This window comes from Balaenoptera physalus (genome assembly GCF_965194825.1).
Source record: "Balaenoptera physalus genome assembly, chromosome: 18".
Taxonomy (NCBI): domain Eukaryota; kingdom Metazoa; phylum Chordata; class Mammalia; order Artiodactyla; family Balaenopteridae; genus Balaenoptera; species Balaenoptera physalus.
In genome coordinates, this window is record NC_138899.1 from 742224 (window position 1) to 761421 (window position 19198).

Below are 19198 nucleotides of genomic sequence, written 5' to 3' on the forward strand. Positions count from 1 at the left end.
TTCCAAATGGACCTTCATTTCCCACTTCGGTGGGGCAAGGACAGAAGCAGGATAAGAATCGACCCGGCTCTAATCACGGCAGGAGGGAAGCCGGCTCAGAGCCCCGGTGCTGAGAGGGAGGAGAGGCAGGGGCTGCGGGGGTGGGGTGGGGTGGGGGGCTTCACTGGGGGCGCGGCTCCGCCCTGGCCCCTGCCTGCAGCCCAGCTTTCATGGACTTGTCAATCCACTTGAGGAAGTTGGTGACCTTGGTGTAGACGCCGTACTTGCCCTTCCGCGCACACCCTTCGCCCCAGCTGACGATGCCAGTGATGAAGTAGGTGCCCCTGAAGCGGGTGACGTGGGGGCCGCCGCTGTCGCCCTGGCAGGCGTCCTCGGCCTGCGCGTCGTAGCCGGCGCAGAACATGTTGGAGGTGATGGTGAAGCTGCTGGACAGCTTGCAGGTGTTCCTGTCCACGTAGGGCACCTCCAGCATCTTGAGCGTGGACGACAGGCGGCCCCGCTCGTGCGTGCGCCCAAAGCCGCTGACGACGCCCGTCTTCTGGGTCAGCAGCGTGGCCTCGGCCCAGTCCTTCTCCGGCAGGCAGGCAGGCGCCACGTTCCTGCGAAACTTGATGGGCGTCTTGAGCCGCAGCACGGCGATGTCAAAGTCGTAAGTCTCCCTGACGAAGCGGCTGTGCTTCACGGTCGCCTCCACCTCGTGCGCCATCTCGTTGCCCTCCTCTGTCTCCGTGTTCCGGTCGCCTGCGGACGGGGGCGTGGCCGTCAGCATGGGGCCGCCAGGCCCTGCACTTCACTGACGCGTTAAAGCAGTCCCACTTTTTTTTTTTTTCCCCACTTTTTTTCTGCTTAGAGATTGGCACGTGGTCACTAGGAAATGTGAAATACAGGCAACTAGAGCGAAGCCAGTGTGACAGCCTTCTGCTTCCCCGCCGGGGGCAGCGGCCACCCTCCCCTGGTCTGCCCGCGGGTGGGGCTGGGCACCGGGTCTGACCTGCCAGACCGACCCCCAGCCACGGGGCCAAGTGGGCACTGATCACAGCCCACATGTGCCATGAGCGCCAAATCTCAGAATGAAAAATACCTCAAAATAGCTCAAGAGTACTTTACAGGCCGATTACAGGTCGAACTGACACTGTTTTGGCTCTACTGGGTAATGAGGTGTGTTACCGAAATGAGTGTCACCTGTGGACGTTTAAAACGTACGCTAGAAGATGTAATGTAACTAGGAAGCTAGACGTTACAGCCGTGGCTCGGGCACGTGGCTCGCACTGGATTGTCATGGAGCAGCTCTAGGGTGTGGTGAGAAGGGGGACGTTAGGAAACAGTCCCCCAGATGCAAATGTGGGGCAGCGGTGCCGGCTGCTCAGACGGCTGGGGGCTCTGGGGGGCTTCCCGGAGGAGAGGGCACTGCGGACCCTGCGTGCATGGGGCGGGAGCGCCCCTCCTCCGCCGGCCTCCCTCTCCCCCTCGGGACCTCAGTATTTGAACTAGCGCTTCCGGCCAGCCTATCAGTCCTAGTGCCTCTGAAACCGCGGGGCCCCGCAGGGGGTGAGCGGCACTCACCTACCCTCACCGTGAACCGCTTGGCCTGCAGGAGACAGTGGGCCGCGGTGAGGACGCAGAACTCATTCAGGATGGTGCCCCCGCAGAAGCCCTCGTTCTCCTCGTTGACGAGCAGAGCCTGCGACAGGAGGGCCAGAGGCGCCAGGTGGAGCCTGCCTTTGAGACCTGTAGCCCAAGCGTCCTCCCCGTCTCCCCACCACTGCGGGCCTGCCCTCCGGGAGGACTCGTGGGGTCCTCGGGCTGGAACGAGGGCCAGGCCAGCGCACCCCAGCGCCCACCCCCAGGGGCCGTGCTGCCCAGCGCTGCCCGTGCTCGGAGCGGGCCCACCGTGGACCCCATGGCCCTGCCAAGGGCCCAGCGCTACGGCTGAGGGGGTTCTCCCCACCCAAACTCCAGACTCGCCCAGCCAGGCCCTACCCGCCTGTATTTCCCGGCTCCAGAAGGCCCCTCTGCAGCTCTATGTGCAGCAGAACTGCTGTCCGTTGTCTCTGGTGTGAATTAGGCCCCAGACCAGGCAGACGCCAGGCTCTGGATGAGACACTTGCTACGCTGGGCCTGGGGACGCTTGCACCGTCCGGACCCCCGTCCCGCGGCTGCGGGTACTACCGTTCAAGGCCGGTTCCTGGGATCCACGTGGCTGCTCCTGACGGGACGTGGGGCGGGGAACACTCCACCGGGACGGGGTGCTGACTGGGCGAGTGAGAGCACAGACCCTTCCCCTATTTTCCTCTTCCCCGAAGAACTGGGCCGGCAAGTGCGGAGAGAGCGCTTTCTGCTTTCCCTTCTCTGGGGACTCGCCCTTCTCTAAGCAACAGCCCTGGGTTGAGGGGGTGCACGTTAATGAGACTCTTAACAATGTCAAGTTCTAGAAGAACTTCCGAGGGCTTTCATGACTAGCACAAAGTCGTGATGTTTTGTTTATGTCTAAGCAACAGCCGTGGGTTGAGGGGGTGCACGTTAATGAGACTCTTAACAATGTCAAGTTCTAGAAGAACTTCGGAGGGCTTTCATGACTAGCACAAAGTCGTGATGTTTTGTTTATGTCTAAGCAACAGCCGTGGGTTGAGGGGGTGCACGTTAATGAGACTCTTAACAATGTCAAGTTCTAGAAGAACTTCGGAGGGCTTTCATGACTAGCACAAAGTCGTGATGTTTTGTTTATGTCTAAGCAACAGCCGTGGGTTGAGGGGGTGCACGTTAATGAGACTCTTAACAATGTCAAGTTCTAGAAGAACTTCGGAGGGCTTTCATGACTAGCACAAAGTCGTGATGTTTTGTTTATGTCTAAGCAACAGCCGTGGGTTGAGGGGGTGCACGTTAATGAGACTCTTAACAATGTCAAGTTCTAGAAGAACTTCGGAGGGCTTTCATGACTAGCACAAAGTCGTGATGTTTTGTTTATGTCTAAGCAACAGCCGTGGGTTGAGGGGGTGCACGTTAATGAGACTCTTAACAATGTCAAGTTCTAGAAGAACTTCGGAGGGCTTTCATGACTAGCACAAAGTCGTGATGTTTTGTTTATGTCTAAGCAACAGCCGTGGGTTGAGGGGGTGCACGTTAATGAGACTCTTAACAATGTCAAGTTCTAGAAGAACTTCGGAGGGCTTTCATGACTAGCACAAAGTCGTGATGTTTTGTTTATGTCTAAGCAACAGCCGTGGGTTGAGGGGGTGCACGTTAATGAGACTCTAAACAATGTCAAGTTCTAGAAGAACTTCGGAGGGCTTTCATGACTAGCACAAAGTCGTGATGTTTTGTTTATGTTTTTGCATAACTTATCAACTCATAACCCCACTTGTGTGACAAGTGAGGAGGGTCAGTCTTCCTAAGACTTGGGACACTGACCGTCCTTCCTGGAGACGGACATGAGGCAACTGGCCAAGTCTGGGGACCCTCCCGTGAGGCTCCTCCTGCCCGCTCCCCGGAGAGCCCCACGCGAGCCCCTCTCAGAGCCCCGTGTCCGCCCCCGCCCTGTGGGAATTCCCATGCTCCACGGGTACCACGTTCCTGGCCCTCTCACGCAGCAACTTGAATTGTGGGGATCTGGCGGGGGCTCCCCTCCCTTCCTAGGCCGTGACGCCACACGGGAGAGAAGAGGCCCTGGCGCTTTCAGACCCACACGCACGGCGCCCAGGCAGCCCTGACCTGCGGCGCGCTCTCCGTGCGTGGTGACTAGGTTTCCGCGTGTCCTTGCCCGGGCTCGTGATAATTCAGATAAACGCACACCTGCCTTGTGGCCGGTGGGGGCCAGCTGACGTCATTCCTAAGGGTTGTGGGCAGCTCTGGGAATATTACTTGTAGGAGAAGGCATTTTGGCTTTGGACACTAAAAACTTACAGTCCAAGTGAGGGTTCTGGATAGAATAGAGGCCCCCAGTGAAATCTGACTCAAGTAAATAGCAAATCATTTTCAGTGTGTGTCCCGTGTGATATTTGGGACATACTCACATTCAAAGTTATTTATTGTTTATCTGAAATTCAAATTTAAGTGGAAACCTGTGGTTTCATTTGCTAAGTCTGGCAACTTTAGTCCAAATCAACAACCAAAGAGTGAGTTTTTACCTTTGAAAACAAATGGATATACTTTTTGCTAAGGTACCGTCTGCCGCATTAGGACTTGGGTGTTTGGGTAAAAAAAATCTACCAAATTAGAAATGAAACAAGGAGAGCAACTCTTTCCGCCTCCGTCAAACCAAAGAGCAAGCAGAGGCCTCAGGGGCGCCGCCCTCCGCCCGCGGAGCCCGCCCTGCCGCCCGAGCTGGAGCCCCTTCTCTGCCTGGGCGGGAGGGGCGGCCGGGCAGGGAGGGCAGAGGCCCGGCCTCTTCCACCGCGGCTCCTTCCGCCGCTGCCCGCTCAAGTCTGCCGCAGGCCCGCGTGGGCCGAGTGCCCGGCGGGACGGCCCCCCACCCAGCTAACCGGCCGCTGAGCTCCGCGCAGTTACCTGCCAGGGGCACTCCCCCTCTTCGCAGTCCCTCCCGCCCACTATCCGGACCAGGTGTCTCTCGTCCTCCTCGGGGCTGGGCTCCGTCCCGTTGAGGCCCAGCAGGTGGAGGGAGCTCTCGGTGGGGCCCAGGTCTCCGCCGTCGAACTGCTCCGGCACGCCTGCTTCGGGGGCCTCCCCGCTGCCGTGGGCGGCCGAGCGCCTGCTGCGTCCCTGCGTGAGCTTCCCACAGGGGAAGGGCTCTGGAAGAAGGGCAGTCGGGCCTCAGCCTCGCGGAGGCCTCCCTGCGGGGCCCACGCAGGCCACTCCGAGGAGGAGCCGGAGGAGTGGGCCCCGGGAAGGGGGCCGAGAGGGGCCTCTGGGGAGCGGGGTGCCCTGTGTCCTGCTCGGGGCTGGGCTACGGGTGGGAGCCCTGACCTCCGGCCGGCCAGCGTGCGGACCGTCTACTGGGACGCCTGCAGAAGTCGGGTGGCTGTGGCTGGACGGAGGACCGTGGGGCTGCGGGGGACACGACTGGTACACGGAGACCAGGATGGCAGAAAGGGGGGCTGGGGCGCTCAACCTCCAAAGTTCCCTTAGCCCCGCTGTGTGTTGGAAACGTTTCCTAATGAAACGCTGAAGAAAAAGAAGTGTTCTGGGCAGGAGGAGCAGCGCGCGGAGCTTTGTAAGGCAACAGCTGAAGGATGACTGCGACCCTTACGAGCGCCACGCAAGGGGCGGGGCCGGGAAATACCAAAAAGCGTCCTTTCGCATCCTTACCAACTAGGGAACCGAGGCAGAGCGGGGGCGAAGCAGGACACAGGCGGGGCAGCTGGGGGCCGCAGGTCTGAGGCGGGTCCCCCGTGTGTGTTCTTGGTGGCGCTCGCCCCGCAGGGCCCGCGAGTGGACTGGGGGAGTGCTGGCTCGCTGGCGGGAGGAGAGCTCTTCCCGCGCCAGCCGCCTCTGCCTTAACATTTGTGACCACTGCCCCCTTGAAAGTCTGCATCAGCTCGTCCATGACTTAGAACAGAACTTTCTGCACCAGGAAGTAGTTTACCTGACTTTATTTTAAATTGACCTGTAATTATTCCTGGAATTAAAAAAATTTTGCAAGCAAGTCAAGCAACGACTTCAATTAAAATATGTTTTGGACCAGCTTAAGTTTAAAATCTCATTACCAATAGAAATGTAAATCTCACTGTCCTCTACCTGTTGAGAGATTTAATTTTACACAATTGCCGCTGCCCTGGAATATGCCCACCTCTGCAGTGGGCCCGGGACTCTGCATTCCTCACCACCCCAGGTAATGCCAAGGCTGCGTGCGGGCCAGCTGGGGCCTACTGGAGGAGGAGCTGGGGTGCCCCCAAGAAGGAGCCCGAGTTGAGAGGGGCGTGGCCGGCCCCCGCCCCACAGCAGAGGAGTCCCGGTCAGGCAGGACTCCCCATGGGGTGTGAGACGGGGCCTCTCCCACCCCCAGGACCCCCAGGACCCAGGCCCTCACTCAGCCCTCCGTGAGCTTCTGGGCCAGATGCATGGCATCTGGCTTTTATCAAGGAAAAAAACTTCCATTAACATGGGGACCCACACACCCCGAAACAGTGCTGGAGGGCCCTGGGCTCCCCTTCCGGCCCCTGCACCGCCTCCCCGGCTCCTTGGCCGGCCCACGGCTCCGGCCCTTGCAACTCCAGCCTCCCCAGCCCCCGCCCTTCCGAGAGGGATGGGGACGCCATCGTGGCAGCTGCAAAGTGGCCACTTGGGATTCGCTGCGAGCCGGGCACTGGGCAAAGGTGCCTCCACATGTTACCCTCACGCTCCACGTGCCCCCAGGAGAGCTGACATCACTGGCCCGTTTCTCAGGCGGTTCACAGAAACAGTGGGTCTGTCTCCAAACCACGAGCCCCACCGGGAGCCCAGCCTGCGCCCCTCCTACCTGTGGAGACGCAGGACTTGCCGTCGTCGCCCAGGTCGTACCCGCTGGCGCAGGAGCACAGCACCGCGCTCCGCTCCTCCCTGCAGAACTGGTCGCAGCCCCCGTTGTCCAGGCTGCAGAGCTCACGCGTGGCTGCGGAAGAGCCGGGAAGCTGAGGGCGCGGCCCGGGACGTGCCCTCACCCGCCGGTGCCACGGTGCCCACCAGCCGGAGCAAAGGGCCGGCGCCCCGGGCAGGCCCCTCCCCCGCCCACGTGGGGCCCCGGGGGCCAGGGAGCCCGCACAAGCCCAGGGAAGGCCTGGAGGCTGGAGGGTCTCAAGTTCAGCCCTAAGAAGGGTGTGGTGGCGCTGGCCAGCGAGGTGGGAGCTCGGGCCGAGCCGGGAGCAGCCCACACCGTCCACTCTGAGGCCTCGGTACCCCGTGGCATAAAGGACCTGGGGTCCATCCCCAGACGGGGTCTGGCTCCCGTGCGGCGGGAAAGAGGGGTGGTAGCCACGTCCCGGACTCAGGCCGTCTCCCAGCTGGCCGTGGGCCTCTAGCTGTGTGATTTGGGCACGTTATTTAACCCCCACGGCCTGCCGCGTCACTTGTAGAGGAGTGGAGGCCACCCAGCCCCCAGGAGAGCCGTCCAGGTCCCGCGAGGCACCGGGCACAGGGGATCTCACCGCCGGACTGTGCCAGCGTCACCCCTGCCAGCGTGCACCGGACATCAGACCCCAGACTCATCAGTCATGCCGCCCTGGCAGCTGACTTTACATTTCTCCACTGGGTTTTGATGAAAGAATAGTTACGGGGCAAAGATTAAAGAAACTTTAGAAAACATTCCAGCGTCAGCCAAACGGTATTTGGGGAAGCAGCTCTGGGCGGTGGGTGGAAGGGGGCACGACTGATACTCCCACTGGGGAAACTCCGAAGTATCCAATCGAAGAGCTCGCTCTAAAGACTACAGATTAAGAAATCAACAAAGAAGCGCGAATCTGTCTCCTCAGGGAAAACGGGCCTAATACTAACCTAAGTTTTGTTAAAAATTAATCACGGTATAGGAAAGCTCAGTGATTTTTCCATGCAGAATTAACTGTACCAAATGTTTATAACTGGACAATCCCGAACATTCAGCACTGACTTTGCACGAATTTCCAGGATCCGGAGAAGCAGGAGAAACCTCCTCCTCCGAGGAAAGAAACGTGGGTTCTCGTTTCCACGTGAAGGGGCCCCACCCTTCGGGAACGTTCGTTCCACAGCCGCTCCTCAGAGGGGCAGAGGAGTGCCTGGTATCCCGGCCTCCGCGCTGGGCACTCTGACTCGCGCTCCGCGGCCTGCAGCGGCACAGCCTCAAGGAGCACAGGCTGAACCCCACGTGACCGGGAGGGTTTCCTTGGGCCTCTAGCTTCTTCCCGCATTCCCACCTGGCCTCCGCAGGGGGCTCTGACCTGAAGGTACACCAAGAAGAGGAACTCACGTAATTCACAGTTTTTGCCTTCAAATCCTTCCAAACAGGTGCACGTGTATTCCCCGAGGCCATCTTTACATTTGCCCTGATTCAGGCAAGGACGGCTTTCACACTGGTCACCATCTGCGAAGAAAACATTTGGAAACCAGAGCTTGCAGGTGATTCCCTTCATCGTGGAAACGATTTTGCTGTGTTGATTCTGGCGCCCAGTTCTCAGCTAACTTGAATGAACCTGGGATTCTTCCTGTTTTCCTGTAAACAAGTTGTCCTATCTGGACTTCGTTACCACTGCCCTCCCCCGCACCCCCCCCCACCCCGGCTTTGTGGCTACGGGCACGTGATACCTCTATCTAGCTGGGTTGCTGACTGAGCTTTCCAGTTTTTGCTGAGACCTCTGACTGTTTTTACAATCACTGACAACGTTTTTCCATCACGGAGAGGAGCCCTGTGCTGGTGACCACATGGGGTCAGCTGGAAGGAGGGCGGATAAGTGATTGCTGGACACTTGTTTCTGGGCTGGGCATCGACAAGAGGGTTCCTATTTTCTATGGTTTGGGTGTAAAAGGAGAATGAAAAGCTCCTGTAGAGCACTAACGTGGGACTTCACATTTCTTGGGGCATTTGTACAATATAATTTAGAGATAGGTCCAATTGTCATTTTGAGAAATCTGAATACTGTTACCAGAGTGAAAACATTAGTTATGACAAATACCATTTCAGATGCTATAAGCATTAAATCAAGGTGGTTACCTTATGAGAGGACCCAGTGTTTCAGACTCTTATTTTTTGTTTCTACCTAAAATACTTGGGTTTAAAAAAATTATCATGGAATTTGGTATCCTCAAATGGGAATGAACCGATTTAAATGTATATAAGTAACAAAACTAGAATTAGTATAAAGCTACTATAAAAAACTATTTTACGATAACTATTATGGAAACACTCAGAGGGGAAATGTCTTAGATAAGTAAAATTTAAACAAGAGCAGAAAGGAAATTCAGGAAACATCTTCAAAATTTGAATACAATCTCTCCCGATTTAAATACCCTGATGAACCCCTCTCACTCAAGACTGAAATAGAAAACATCTCACCTTTGTATATATTCCAGAATTCATTCTAAAAGGGAAAAAAAATTTTAAATGCATTATGGAAAAGAGACATTTTACACCAATAACAGCCACAATCTAGTAACTCAAGTGAATAGGCTATTTCCCAAACAGGTCATTTTCTGGAACAAAATGCTCTAGAACTATTCAATCTAAAAGGGAAATGTTTTCAGATCTCCTGCATTTGTAAAGCTGTGGCTTCATTCATCTTTTTTTTTTTTTAATACAATACATGTTTGTGTAATAAATGATCATATCCCAATACGGCCTAGCGTCCATTTTCTTGCCTGCTCACACAGTTGAACATGGCATCTGGGAAACATTTTGTAATATTAAATGTACTTTTCTAACTTTCATCCTAGCAAAATCACTAACGATATGATCACAATCAAGATTTTCACATTATTTGCTTCAACTGTTAAGTAATTCGAAATTAGATTACTTTTCTTGAACCACAAAAGTTTCTATATAGGTTTTATTTGTTTGTTTTCCACTAATCTCAGTTTGGAGAAACTGTGCTGAGACAACAGCAACTGAAGTAAAATCTCTAAAGTAATTGCTTAGATTCAGAAGCAAACCGTAAACTTTACGTATCACATTCAAACACTGTAATAAATTCATAATGACAAATAATTGTAATTGCTAGGACAAAATATTTTAATTTCATCATATACAACATTATCATATAATTTTTTACTCTCTCTTAAATCAATACCTATATCCAAGCTTTTATATGAAGAATCAGTGTTATACTTCACACATATTACCTACATGTATATCAATTTAAGATTAATATGAATCATTTAATATTACAAAATGTTTCCCAGGTGCCACGCTCGATCATCTTAATTGCACAACTTTGTTAAATACTGAAAATTTATTTTCAAATTAATTACCAAGAAACGGATTGTACCAAAAATGGTTTGCTCTATTTGCTACCCCCAAGCCAATCAATAAGTGGTTTTACATTAAGATACCTGGGTCAAAGATTCAAAACAGGATCAGATGCTTGGAGAATAATCATTACATTACTTGGAAAAAAAGATAATTGGTAATTAGCTTAAAATAGGGCATCAAGAGCCTATGTAACACTGAAAAGAAATGTTCGTAGTCTTAAAACAATTTTTTGCTATCTATAGTAGGTTAATTAGTGTCTCCCCTACTCCCCGGCCCCAACTTAGGTGCAACCTCAGAATTTGACCTTAATGGAAAGAGGGTCTTTGCAGATGTAATTAAGTTATGGATCGAGAACAGCTCGTACTGGATTAGGGTGGACCCCCAATCAATGAGAGTGTCCTTATAAGAGACATAAAATATCACACAGGCCACACACAGAGAAGGCTTTGTGAAGGTGCAGGCACAGAGTGGAGTGATGTATCTACTGGCCAAGGAACAGCAAGGGCTGCTGGTCGCCCCCAGAAGCTGGGGGAGAGGATGGAGCAGATCCTCCCTCAGACCTTCCAGAAGGAACCAAGCCTGGTGACACTTTGATTTCGACTTGTGGTCTCCAGAACTGTGAGAGAGTAAATTTCTGTTGTTTTAAGACACCCAATTTGTGGTGTTTTGTTACAGAAGGCCTAAGAAATGACTACACTGTCTTTTAAATTTTTTATTTAAAAATTTATCACACAGTAAAATGGACTTTTTCTGATGTACAATTCTATAAAAGCCAACACACGTATAGATTTGTATAATCACCGCCACAACCGAGACGCAGAAGAGCTCCGTCTCCCCCAACCTTGCCAGCCACTGGCCGCCCCCGCTCCGAATGCCCAGCACGCGTCTGCTCTGTGTCACTATAGTCATGACTTCTTGAGGATGTCCTGTAAATGGACTCACATGTGATATAACCTTGTGAATATAACCTTCCTTCTTTCAGCATAGTGCCTCTGAAACTGAAACTCATTCACGTTACTGTGCGTGTCGATAGTTTGTTCTCTTTTACTGATGAGCAGTGTTCCACTGTGCGGCGGAACACGGTTTGTTTATCCATTCACCCGACAAAGGACATTTATACTATTTCTAGTTTTCAGCAATTATGAATAGACTTGCTATAAACATTTATGTACAGGTTTTGTGTGAAAAAAGTTTTCAGTTCTCTAGCGTAAATACCCAAGAATGGGATTGCTGAGTCATATGGTAACTGTATAAGAAGCTGTCGAACTGGTTTTCAGACTGGCTGTACCATTTTGCATTCCCACAAGCAGTGTATGAGAGGTGGTCGCTCCACATCCTCACCAGCACTTGTTTTTTATTCTAGGTGTGTAGTGGCATCTCACTGTGGTTTGTTTGGTTTTTGTGTGTGTGTGTGTGTGGGGGGGGCCCACCTTGTGGCATGTGGGGCCTCAGTTCCCTGGCCAGGGGGATCGAACTCATGTCCCCTGCAGTGGAAGCATGGAGTCTTAATCACTGGACCACCAGGGAAGTCCCTCATCGTGGTTTTAATCTGCATTTCTGTAATGGCTAATAATATTGAATATCTTCTCGTGTGCTTATTTGCCATCCATGTATCCTCTTTGGTGAAGTGTCTGTTCAAATCTTTTGCTCATTGTATTTAATTGGGTTATTTTCTTCTGTTGACTTGTGAGAGTTCTTTATATATTCTGACCACAAAACTTTTGGCAGATATGTGATTTGCAAATATTTTCTTAGTCAATAGCTTGTATTTTCATTCTCTTAATGTTTTCCACAGAGCAAAAGTTTTAAATTTAGAATAAGTCTAATTTATCTACATGTTTTTTATGGATTATGCTTTTGGTGTCACGTCTAAGAATTTTTGCCTAACTTAACTTTGTGTCATGAAAATTTTCTCCTAAGAGTTTCCTGTTTTATCTTGAGAGCTATATGGTCCATTTTGAGATAATATTTGTATAGTTGTGAGGTTTAGGTCAAAGCTGACCTTTTTTGCATATAGATGTAGAATTATTCCAATACCATTTATTGAAAAAGAGAATTCTTTTTCTATTGAAATGCTTATGCACCTTCGTCAAAATCAATTGGCCAAGGACTTCCCCGGTGGTCCAGTGGGTAAGACTCTGTGCTCCCAATGCAGGGGGCTCAGGTTCGATCCCTGGTAGGGGAACTAGATCCCACATGCATGCCGCAACTAAAGATCCCGCATGTGGCAACGAAGATCCCGTGTGCTGCAATAAGACCCGGCACAGCCTAAATAAATAAATAAATATAAAAAAAAAATCAACTGGCCATATTTGCGTGGGTCTATTTATGGACTTTCTATTCTGTTCTTTTGATCTATGTGTTTATCCCTTTACCAATACCACACATCAATATCGCTACGATTTTATTTATTTATTTATATATTTTTGGCTGCGTTGGGTCTTCATTGCTGCGCGCGGGCTTTCGCTAGTTGTGGCGAGCAGGGGCTACTCTTCGTTGCGGTGCATGGGCTTCTCACTGCAGTGGCTTCTCTTGTGGCGGAGCATGGGCTCTAGGCACGCAGGCTAGTTGCAGCACTCGGGCTCAGTAGTTGTGGTGCACGGGCTTAGTTGCTCCGCGGCATGTGGGATCTTCTGGGACCAGGGATTGAACCTGTGTCCCCTGCACTGGCAAGCGGATTCTTAACCACTGCGCCACCAAGGAAGTCCCATATCTCTATGATTAATGTAGATTTACCGTAAGTCTTTATATCAGGTAGTGTGATTCCTCCAATTTTATCTTCTTTCTCAAAATTGTTTTAGCTATTCTAATTCCTTTGTTTTTCCATATTACAAATATTGAATCAACTTGTCTTTATCTGATGGAAGTTTGGCACTGCGTTAAATCTATATATCACGTTGGGAAGAGTCCATATTTTAATATGGTAAGTCTTTCAAACCATGAACATTCTATGTCTATTTATTTAGGACCTCTTCCTCTCGTTAGCGTTTTGCAGATTTCAGCATACAGGTCGTGTACGTGTTTTATTAGATTTACACATAGATATTTTTCTTCGGAGCAACAGTAAGTGGCATTAATTTTTTTGTTTGTTTCTAACTGCACATTATTACTACACAGAAATACAATTAATATTTGCGTGCTGACCTTGTATTCTGTGACCTCGCTAGACACATACATTTTAGGAGTATTTTTTCCAGATTCCATGGGATTTTCTATGTAGATAATCACGTTACGTGCAAATAGGGAGTTTTATTTCTTTATCTTGGCTTATTGTTAAACCTTCCTTATGGCTAGGGTTTCCGGTACAATGCTGAATTGGGAGTATTAGAAATGTACATCCTTGCCTTTTTCCCAGTATTAGAGCGAAGGCATTCAGTTTTCACCACGATATCAGTTGTAGGTTCCTTGTTAATAATCTTTATCATGTTGAAGAAGTTCCCTTTTAATTGTAGTTTGCTGAAAGGTTTTTTTTTTAAATAATTGTTTTATTTACTTATTTTAAAATATTTATTTTTAAATATTTATTTATTTTTGGCTGCTCTGGGTCTTCGTTGCGGCATGCAGGATCTTTTGGTTGCGGCATGCGTGCAGGATCTTGTAACCCTACCAGGGATCAAACCCCTGCCCCCTGCGTTGGGAGCACAGAGTCTTACCCACTGGACCACCAGGGAAATCACTGAAAGGTTTTTATCATGAATGGATGTTGCATCTTGTCAGGTGCTTTTTCTCTATCAGTTGATATGATTATGTGGATTTTTCTTCTTTAAACTGGTGGATTACACTGTTTATTTTCAAATACTGAGCCAGCCTTGTGTGCCTCAGATAAACCCACTTGGTCATTGTGTATTCTTCTTTTTTTAACATATATTGCTTTATTCAATTTGCTAATAATTTGTTGAGAATTTTTATAAGAGGTTCATGAGAAATGTTGTTATATAGCTTTCTTTCTTTCTACCTTCCTCCCTCCCTCCTTCCCTCTTTTTCTCTTTCTTCTGTTTTTGTGGGTTTTGGCATCAGGGTAATGCTGATCGAAAACAAACTTACAAGTGTTCCCTTTTCGTTTCTAGAAGAGATTACACAGAACTGGTGTTATTTCTTCTTTAAATGTTTGGTAAAACTCACCAGTGACACAATCTTGACCTGGACATTTCCTTTACAGAAGGTTTTTTTTTTTTTTTTTTATAAAGTATTTTTCTTTCTTTTTTTTTTTTTTTAAAGAAATTCACGTTCTTTTATTTATTTATTTATTTATTTATGACTGCGTTGAGTCTTCGTTTCTGTGCGAGGGCTTTCTCTAGTTGCGGCAAGTGGGGACCACTCCTCATCGCGGTGCGCAGGCCTCTCACCATCGCGGCCTCTCTTGTTGCAGAGCACAGGCTCCAGACGCGCAGGCTCAGTAATTGTGGCTCACGGGCCCAGTTGCTCCGTGGCATGTGGGATCTTCCCAGACCAGGGCTCGAACCCGTGTCCCCTGCATTGGCAGGCAGATTCTCAACCACTGCGCCACCAGGGAAGCCCTACAGAAGGTTTTTAACTAAGAAGTTGAATTTGCAGATATCTCTGTCATACTATGTGTTTTGGTAATTCATGGTTTTGAGGAATTGGTCCATTTCATCCAAATTGTAAAATTCCATCCAAATTTGTGTATGGAGTTGTTCATAGTATTCTCTTATTATCCTTTTAACATATGCAGGGTCTGTAGTAATATCTCTTCTTTCATTCCTGATACAATTCATGTGCTCTTTTTTGTCAATCTTGTTAAATCTTATCAGTTTTACTGATTTTCTCTATTATTTCATGTCTTCAATTTTATTGATTTCTCCTCTTTTGGGTTTATTTTGCCTTTTTTTTGTGTGTGTGTCTTAAGGTGGAAGCTTAGATTATCAATTTGAGAACTTCTTTTCCTATAAAAACATTTCATGCTATAAATTTCCCGATAAGCACTGTTTAGCTGCATCCCACAGATTTTGTATGTTATATATTCATTTTTGTTCAGCTAGGAGTTCTTTTCTTTTCTTTTTTCAAAAATTGTATTTATTTATATATATTTTTATTTTTGGCTGTGTCAGGTCTTACTTGCGGCACGCGGGATCTTTGTCACAGCACGCGGGATCTTTCGTTGCGGTGCGTGGGCTTCTCTCTAGTTGTGTCGTGTGGGTTTTCTCTCTCTAGTTGTGGCGCACGGGCTCCAGAGCACGTGGGCTCTGTAATTGGGAGCATGGGTTCAGTAGTTGTGGCACGTGGGCTTAGCTGGCCCACAGCATGTGGGACCTTAGTTCCCCAACCAGGGATCGAACCCACGTCCCCTGCATTGGAAGGTGGATTCTTTACCACTGGACCACCAGGGAAGTCCTGAAAGTATTTTCTAGCTTCCCTTGAGACTTCTTCTTTGACACGTGTATTATTTAGAGAATTCCCTGGCGGTCTGGTGGTTAGGACTCTGAACTTTCACTGCTGAGTGCGTGGGTTCAATCCCTGTTCAGGGAACTAAGATCCCACAAGCTGTGCAGCGTGGCTAAAACAAACAAACAACTTAGCTCTTTAAAATTATAAGTATAGTAGTTCTAAGGAAGTAAGGAAGAGTGTTTGGGAAATGATACTGAGGAAAAAGGCAGAACATGAACTTGGCACTACAATTATTTTTATTATTTTAAAAAACTGTTAAGTGTATGTGAATTAAAGGAACATTTAAAAATAAAAACAGTTCCTGAAATTATGAATAACTTTTTAAAAGAGCTAAATCGTTCACTTGGTAACAAGGAGTAAAAATGAATTCTTAATTCCTCTTCTCTCTTCTGGTGGCTGACATGAACTATGGTAGTCAAATGGATAGCAACACAAGAATTCCCTTGCAGACCTTGACCTTTTGCAGGAATGCAAAGATGTCTGAGTCATACAACTTACCAATTATTATTTTCTAGACAGAAGTGCCAACTATTGTGCTTTTCAGTGTATCAGTGGTTGCCACATTCTCCTTACCTTCAGGTTTCATGGCAGGAAACAGAAGTACTTCCTTGATGTTACCATAGACTGTGAGAAACACGGTGATGCAGCCAATGTCCATGCCACAGCCAGATGGGGGTGGGGGGGCAGCCTGGATTCCAGGCGGTATAGAAGTTCTCATCTATGAACATCTTCATCGTTGGTGGCTCTGGCCTGTTGTTTAAAAGCCTCTGGCTGCTGTATGGGACTATTTAACCCAGTGTAAGCACTGCACACTTCCCTCCTCATGACAAGCAGCTCAACCTGCTCAGTGAGACCCAGAGCAGTCTGTCTGGCCGTTATCTGTGGGCCGTCACCGATGAGTGGGTCGCTGCTGCAAGCCACTTTCAGGGACTCTGACAAGCGTAGCTAGGAGTCTGCCTGTGGTCCGAGGCGGAGGACATTCAGCAGTTTTTGCGACACAGATGTGATCAATAATTTTTTCAGCCTCTTCCGTTCTGAAGAGGTTAGTTTCCGGCAGCTTCACTCCCAGGTTTTTCTTGAGCCCTTCTATTGTGCTGATTCTCCAGGAGGATGGGGTGGAGTCCATCTCATGGGTTTGGCCTGCTGGGCTGACTGGATGGTGGGTGATCTTGTAACTGCCCATAACATGTTCAGCATCCCTGATATGATATCCATGATTTCACGAGGTCATAAACGGCCAGGTAAAACTCACGAGTGGTGAGTTTGAGTCAAACCTTCTGGAACTGGCATCCAACATCACAAACGCAGTCAATGCCACAAACTACCAGCATTTTCCAGTTGGAGTTCTGGAGCAGTTCCTACACGTAAGTTCATGTCCAGCTTGCTGTGCTAGGTGATGGAAAGCTTGGTCACAGCTCTCCGTGAAGCGGCATTGAGCATGGGAAGTTCATCTAGGAACCCCAACTCTTCCAAGAAACTTCTTCTACACGTGATCATCTTGGCGTGCGGGATACACTTCTTCCTCACAAAGTCACTCTGGCTGGAGTCAGAGAATCTCTGATGATACTGCCTTTCCTCGCCTTTCGGCCAAAGGGGGATGAGGTGCCCATGGAAGCAAGAAGACAGTAATGCAAGTCTGTGGAGCTGAGGGGCGCTCAGCTCTGCTCCTCGGTTTTCCCAGGGTTCTCCGGACTCCACAAGGAAGTCTTCTATAGACTTGAGTAAATTCTTCTTCCGACTTAACATTTCTCCACTCAGCCATGACTTGCAACCGGACCTGTCCTCCAAGGGCACAGCTCTTCTGCCACCTTTAAGGTGAGCCAGGCCGGTGGTGTCCAGGCTGCCGCGAGCAGGCGGGAGTCTACACGAGCCTGTGTGGCACGGGCCCCCCAGCGCCCAGACTCCGCTGGACACTCCACTGCGGGCCCGTGGTGTGGACACGTCCGCTGTATGCGGCCAGGCTGTCTCTCGTGGGCTCCTGCTTGGCCTCCTTTTCCTCAGCCTTCAGGCGTCTTCAGCTCGCGGTTGCTCAGTTTTGGCTCGCAGCCGTCCACGTCCACCTCGGCCCCTGCTGCAGCCAAGCCACCCCACGGCCTGACGCAAGGTGCCAGACGACAGCACGACACGAGGTGGCTAACGGACCTCAGTGACTTCCGGGTCAGCATTGGAGGCCCCGCCTCTTCCGGGGGAGGGGCGGATGCTTTTGCGCCGCGGCCGCGGCCGCCGCCGCTGCTGCGCAGGTGCAGAGCAGGGCCTCGAGGCCGCGTTCGTTCTGCGCCTGCGCACCGACCCACCCTGTGGTCTCAGGACCGGAACCCATCGGCGAGTATGGCGGCGGCTGAGCGTCTGGGCGAAGAGCCCGGGCCCGGGGTCCTTGTGCAGGCCGAGGCCGACAGCGCGTTCTTAGATAAACATTTTGAGTTTTAAGGTGGACCTGACAGCGCTTCAGAAGCCCCCGCAGCCCTGTAAGTGCATCCTGGCCGCGCCGCCCCTTACCGTCTTCTCCGTGTCCTCGAAGACCTCGCGGGCCTCCTCATACGAACAGGTCTCCTCTAGGCACTCCCTCTCTAGGTTTCCCTTCTTCATCTCCTCCAAAAACGAGTTGGCCCTGTGGACCCTCTTCAGGACGCCGTGGGCCTGGTCCCGGGGCAGGAACACTGGCGTGGAGAACGCGGCTGTCACGTGCTCGCCCACGTGCGGGTCGCGTCCCCGGGCCACCCCCGCCCCCGCGAGTGACGGGTCGGACGCCTGCCCAGGGCCCTTGCGCCCACCACTGACCTGCCCCGCCGCACACGCGCACACCCGGCCCCGCGCTGAGACCCGAGCCCTCCTTCTGGAACTCGCTCTTCGGTCCCTCTTGCCTCCCCGGGCCCTCCACTCCGTTCTGTGGCTCAGCTGTACCCCCCCCCCCCACTTCAAGGTCTCAGCTCTGCGTTAGGTGGGGAGGTGACACGGTTTTGCACGATCTACAATTGAAAGTATGATTTGTTTCAAGTCCCAGGACACACGTACACAAGAGTAAAACAAAAGTTTCAAGAAATAGTGCTTACTATTAATTTCTACAAAATAGTACTTGTTACAAAATTTTCTACTTGTTTCTGTCCTGTTTCATTAAAAAAAACCCCACTAAATTGACCTGCCAATTAAAGTGTCCTGGCTCAGGGATCTCTCCCCTCTCCCCTCAGTAGCCCCTGCCGAGCTGCCTGGGTCTTCCCGGTCTCACCCACTCCTCTTCCCCTTTTCACTGTGCTGTGGGAGGCCCTCAGGTCCTTTTCTTGGCGCCCTGCCCTGCTCTCTGCCTCTCTTCTGCTGGGGAATTGAGAGTCTCACCATAAGGAAGATGACTCTCCAAGTTGGTATTTCTAGTCCCAGCTTCCATCGTGAGCGCTGTGTTTTCAGCTCTCTCACGGCGATGGATTCTGCCCTCACATCAGAACTCCAGACTCCCCATGTCCGAAACTAAAAAACAGGACTGCAGAATCAAACTGTCTTGAGTGGCAAATGCATCTTGGTCACCTGCTACTGAATATTGGCAAGTGGGAATTCGATACCTACTTCTTAGAGTTATTTTAAAGAGTGTATGAAACTCCTAGTGTTCACTCGCTCCTACCTCAAATTACTTTCCCTTCCAAATTCCCTATTTCTTTTAGTGACACCTGTGTTTTCCCAGCAAGGCCAGGCCCACACTTGTTCTGTGAGGGCCCATCCCCCATTACTCCAGACATCCGCTCCACCAGGGAGCGCTTGCTTTCAAATACAAGCCACGCACCCATTTCTCCCCTCCCTCCTTCCCCTACCTGGTCCCCCGACTCCTGTTCGGTTTGTTTCTCTTTCTCACTTTTCACTCTTTCCTTCTCCCACGCGCCTGGGCCACTGAACTTCCACGTCACCCAGAGTGCAAACATGCAGACAGGCCCCCGGGGCTGC

General features: G+C 50.5%; 1 protein-coding gene and 1 long non-coding RNA gene across 2 annotated transcripts in view; one reads left to right on the forward strand and one right to left on the reverse strand.

The window, feature by feature from the left end:
• The window catches only part of F10 (coagulation factor X), a 19858-nt gene continuing 660 nt past the window's right edge, over positions 1-19198 (reverse strand). Inside the window, exons 2-8 of the mRNA XM_082435237.1 lie at positions 17768-17928; positions 8954-8978; positions 7871-7984; positions 6413-6544; positions 4504-4745; positions 1564-1681; positions 1-741 (exon numbers count right to left, since the gene is read on the reverse strand). Coding sequence (XP_082291363.1) covers positions 161-741; positions 1564-1681; positions 4504-4745; positions 6413-6544; positions 7871-7984; positions 8954-8978; positions 17768-17928 — 1373 coding nt within the window. The 3' untranslated portion in view covers positions 1-160. The remainder of the gene's footprint in view (positions 742-1563; positions 1682-4503; positions 4746-6412; positions 6545-7870; positions 7985-8953; positions 8979-17767; positions 17929-19198) is intronic.
• Positions 13632-19198, forward strand: part of LOC309647701 — a 15173-nt gene continuing 9606 nt past the window's right edge. The window contains exons 1-2 of the long non-coding RNA XR_014256258.1: positions 13632-14027; positions 14392-17736. This is a non-coding gene — a long non-coding RNA (uncharacterized lncRNA). The remainder of the gene's footprint in view (positions 14028-14391; positions 17737-19198) is intronic.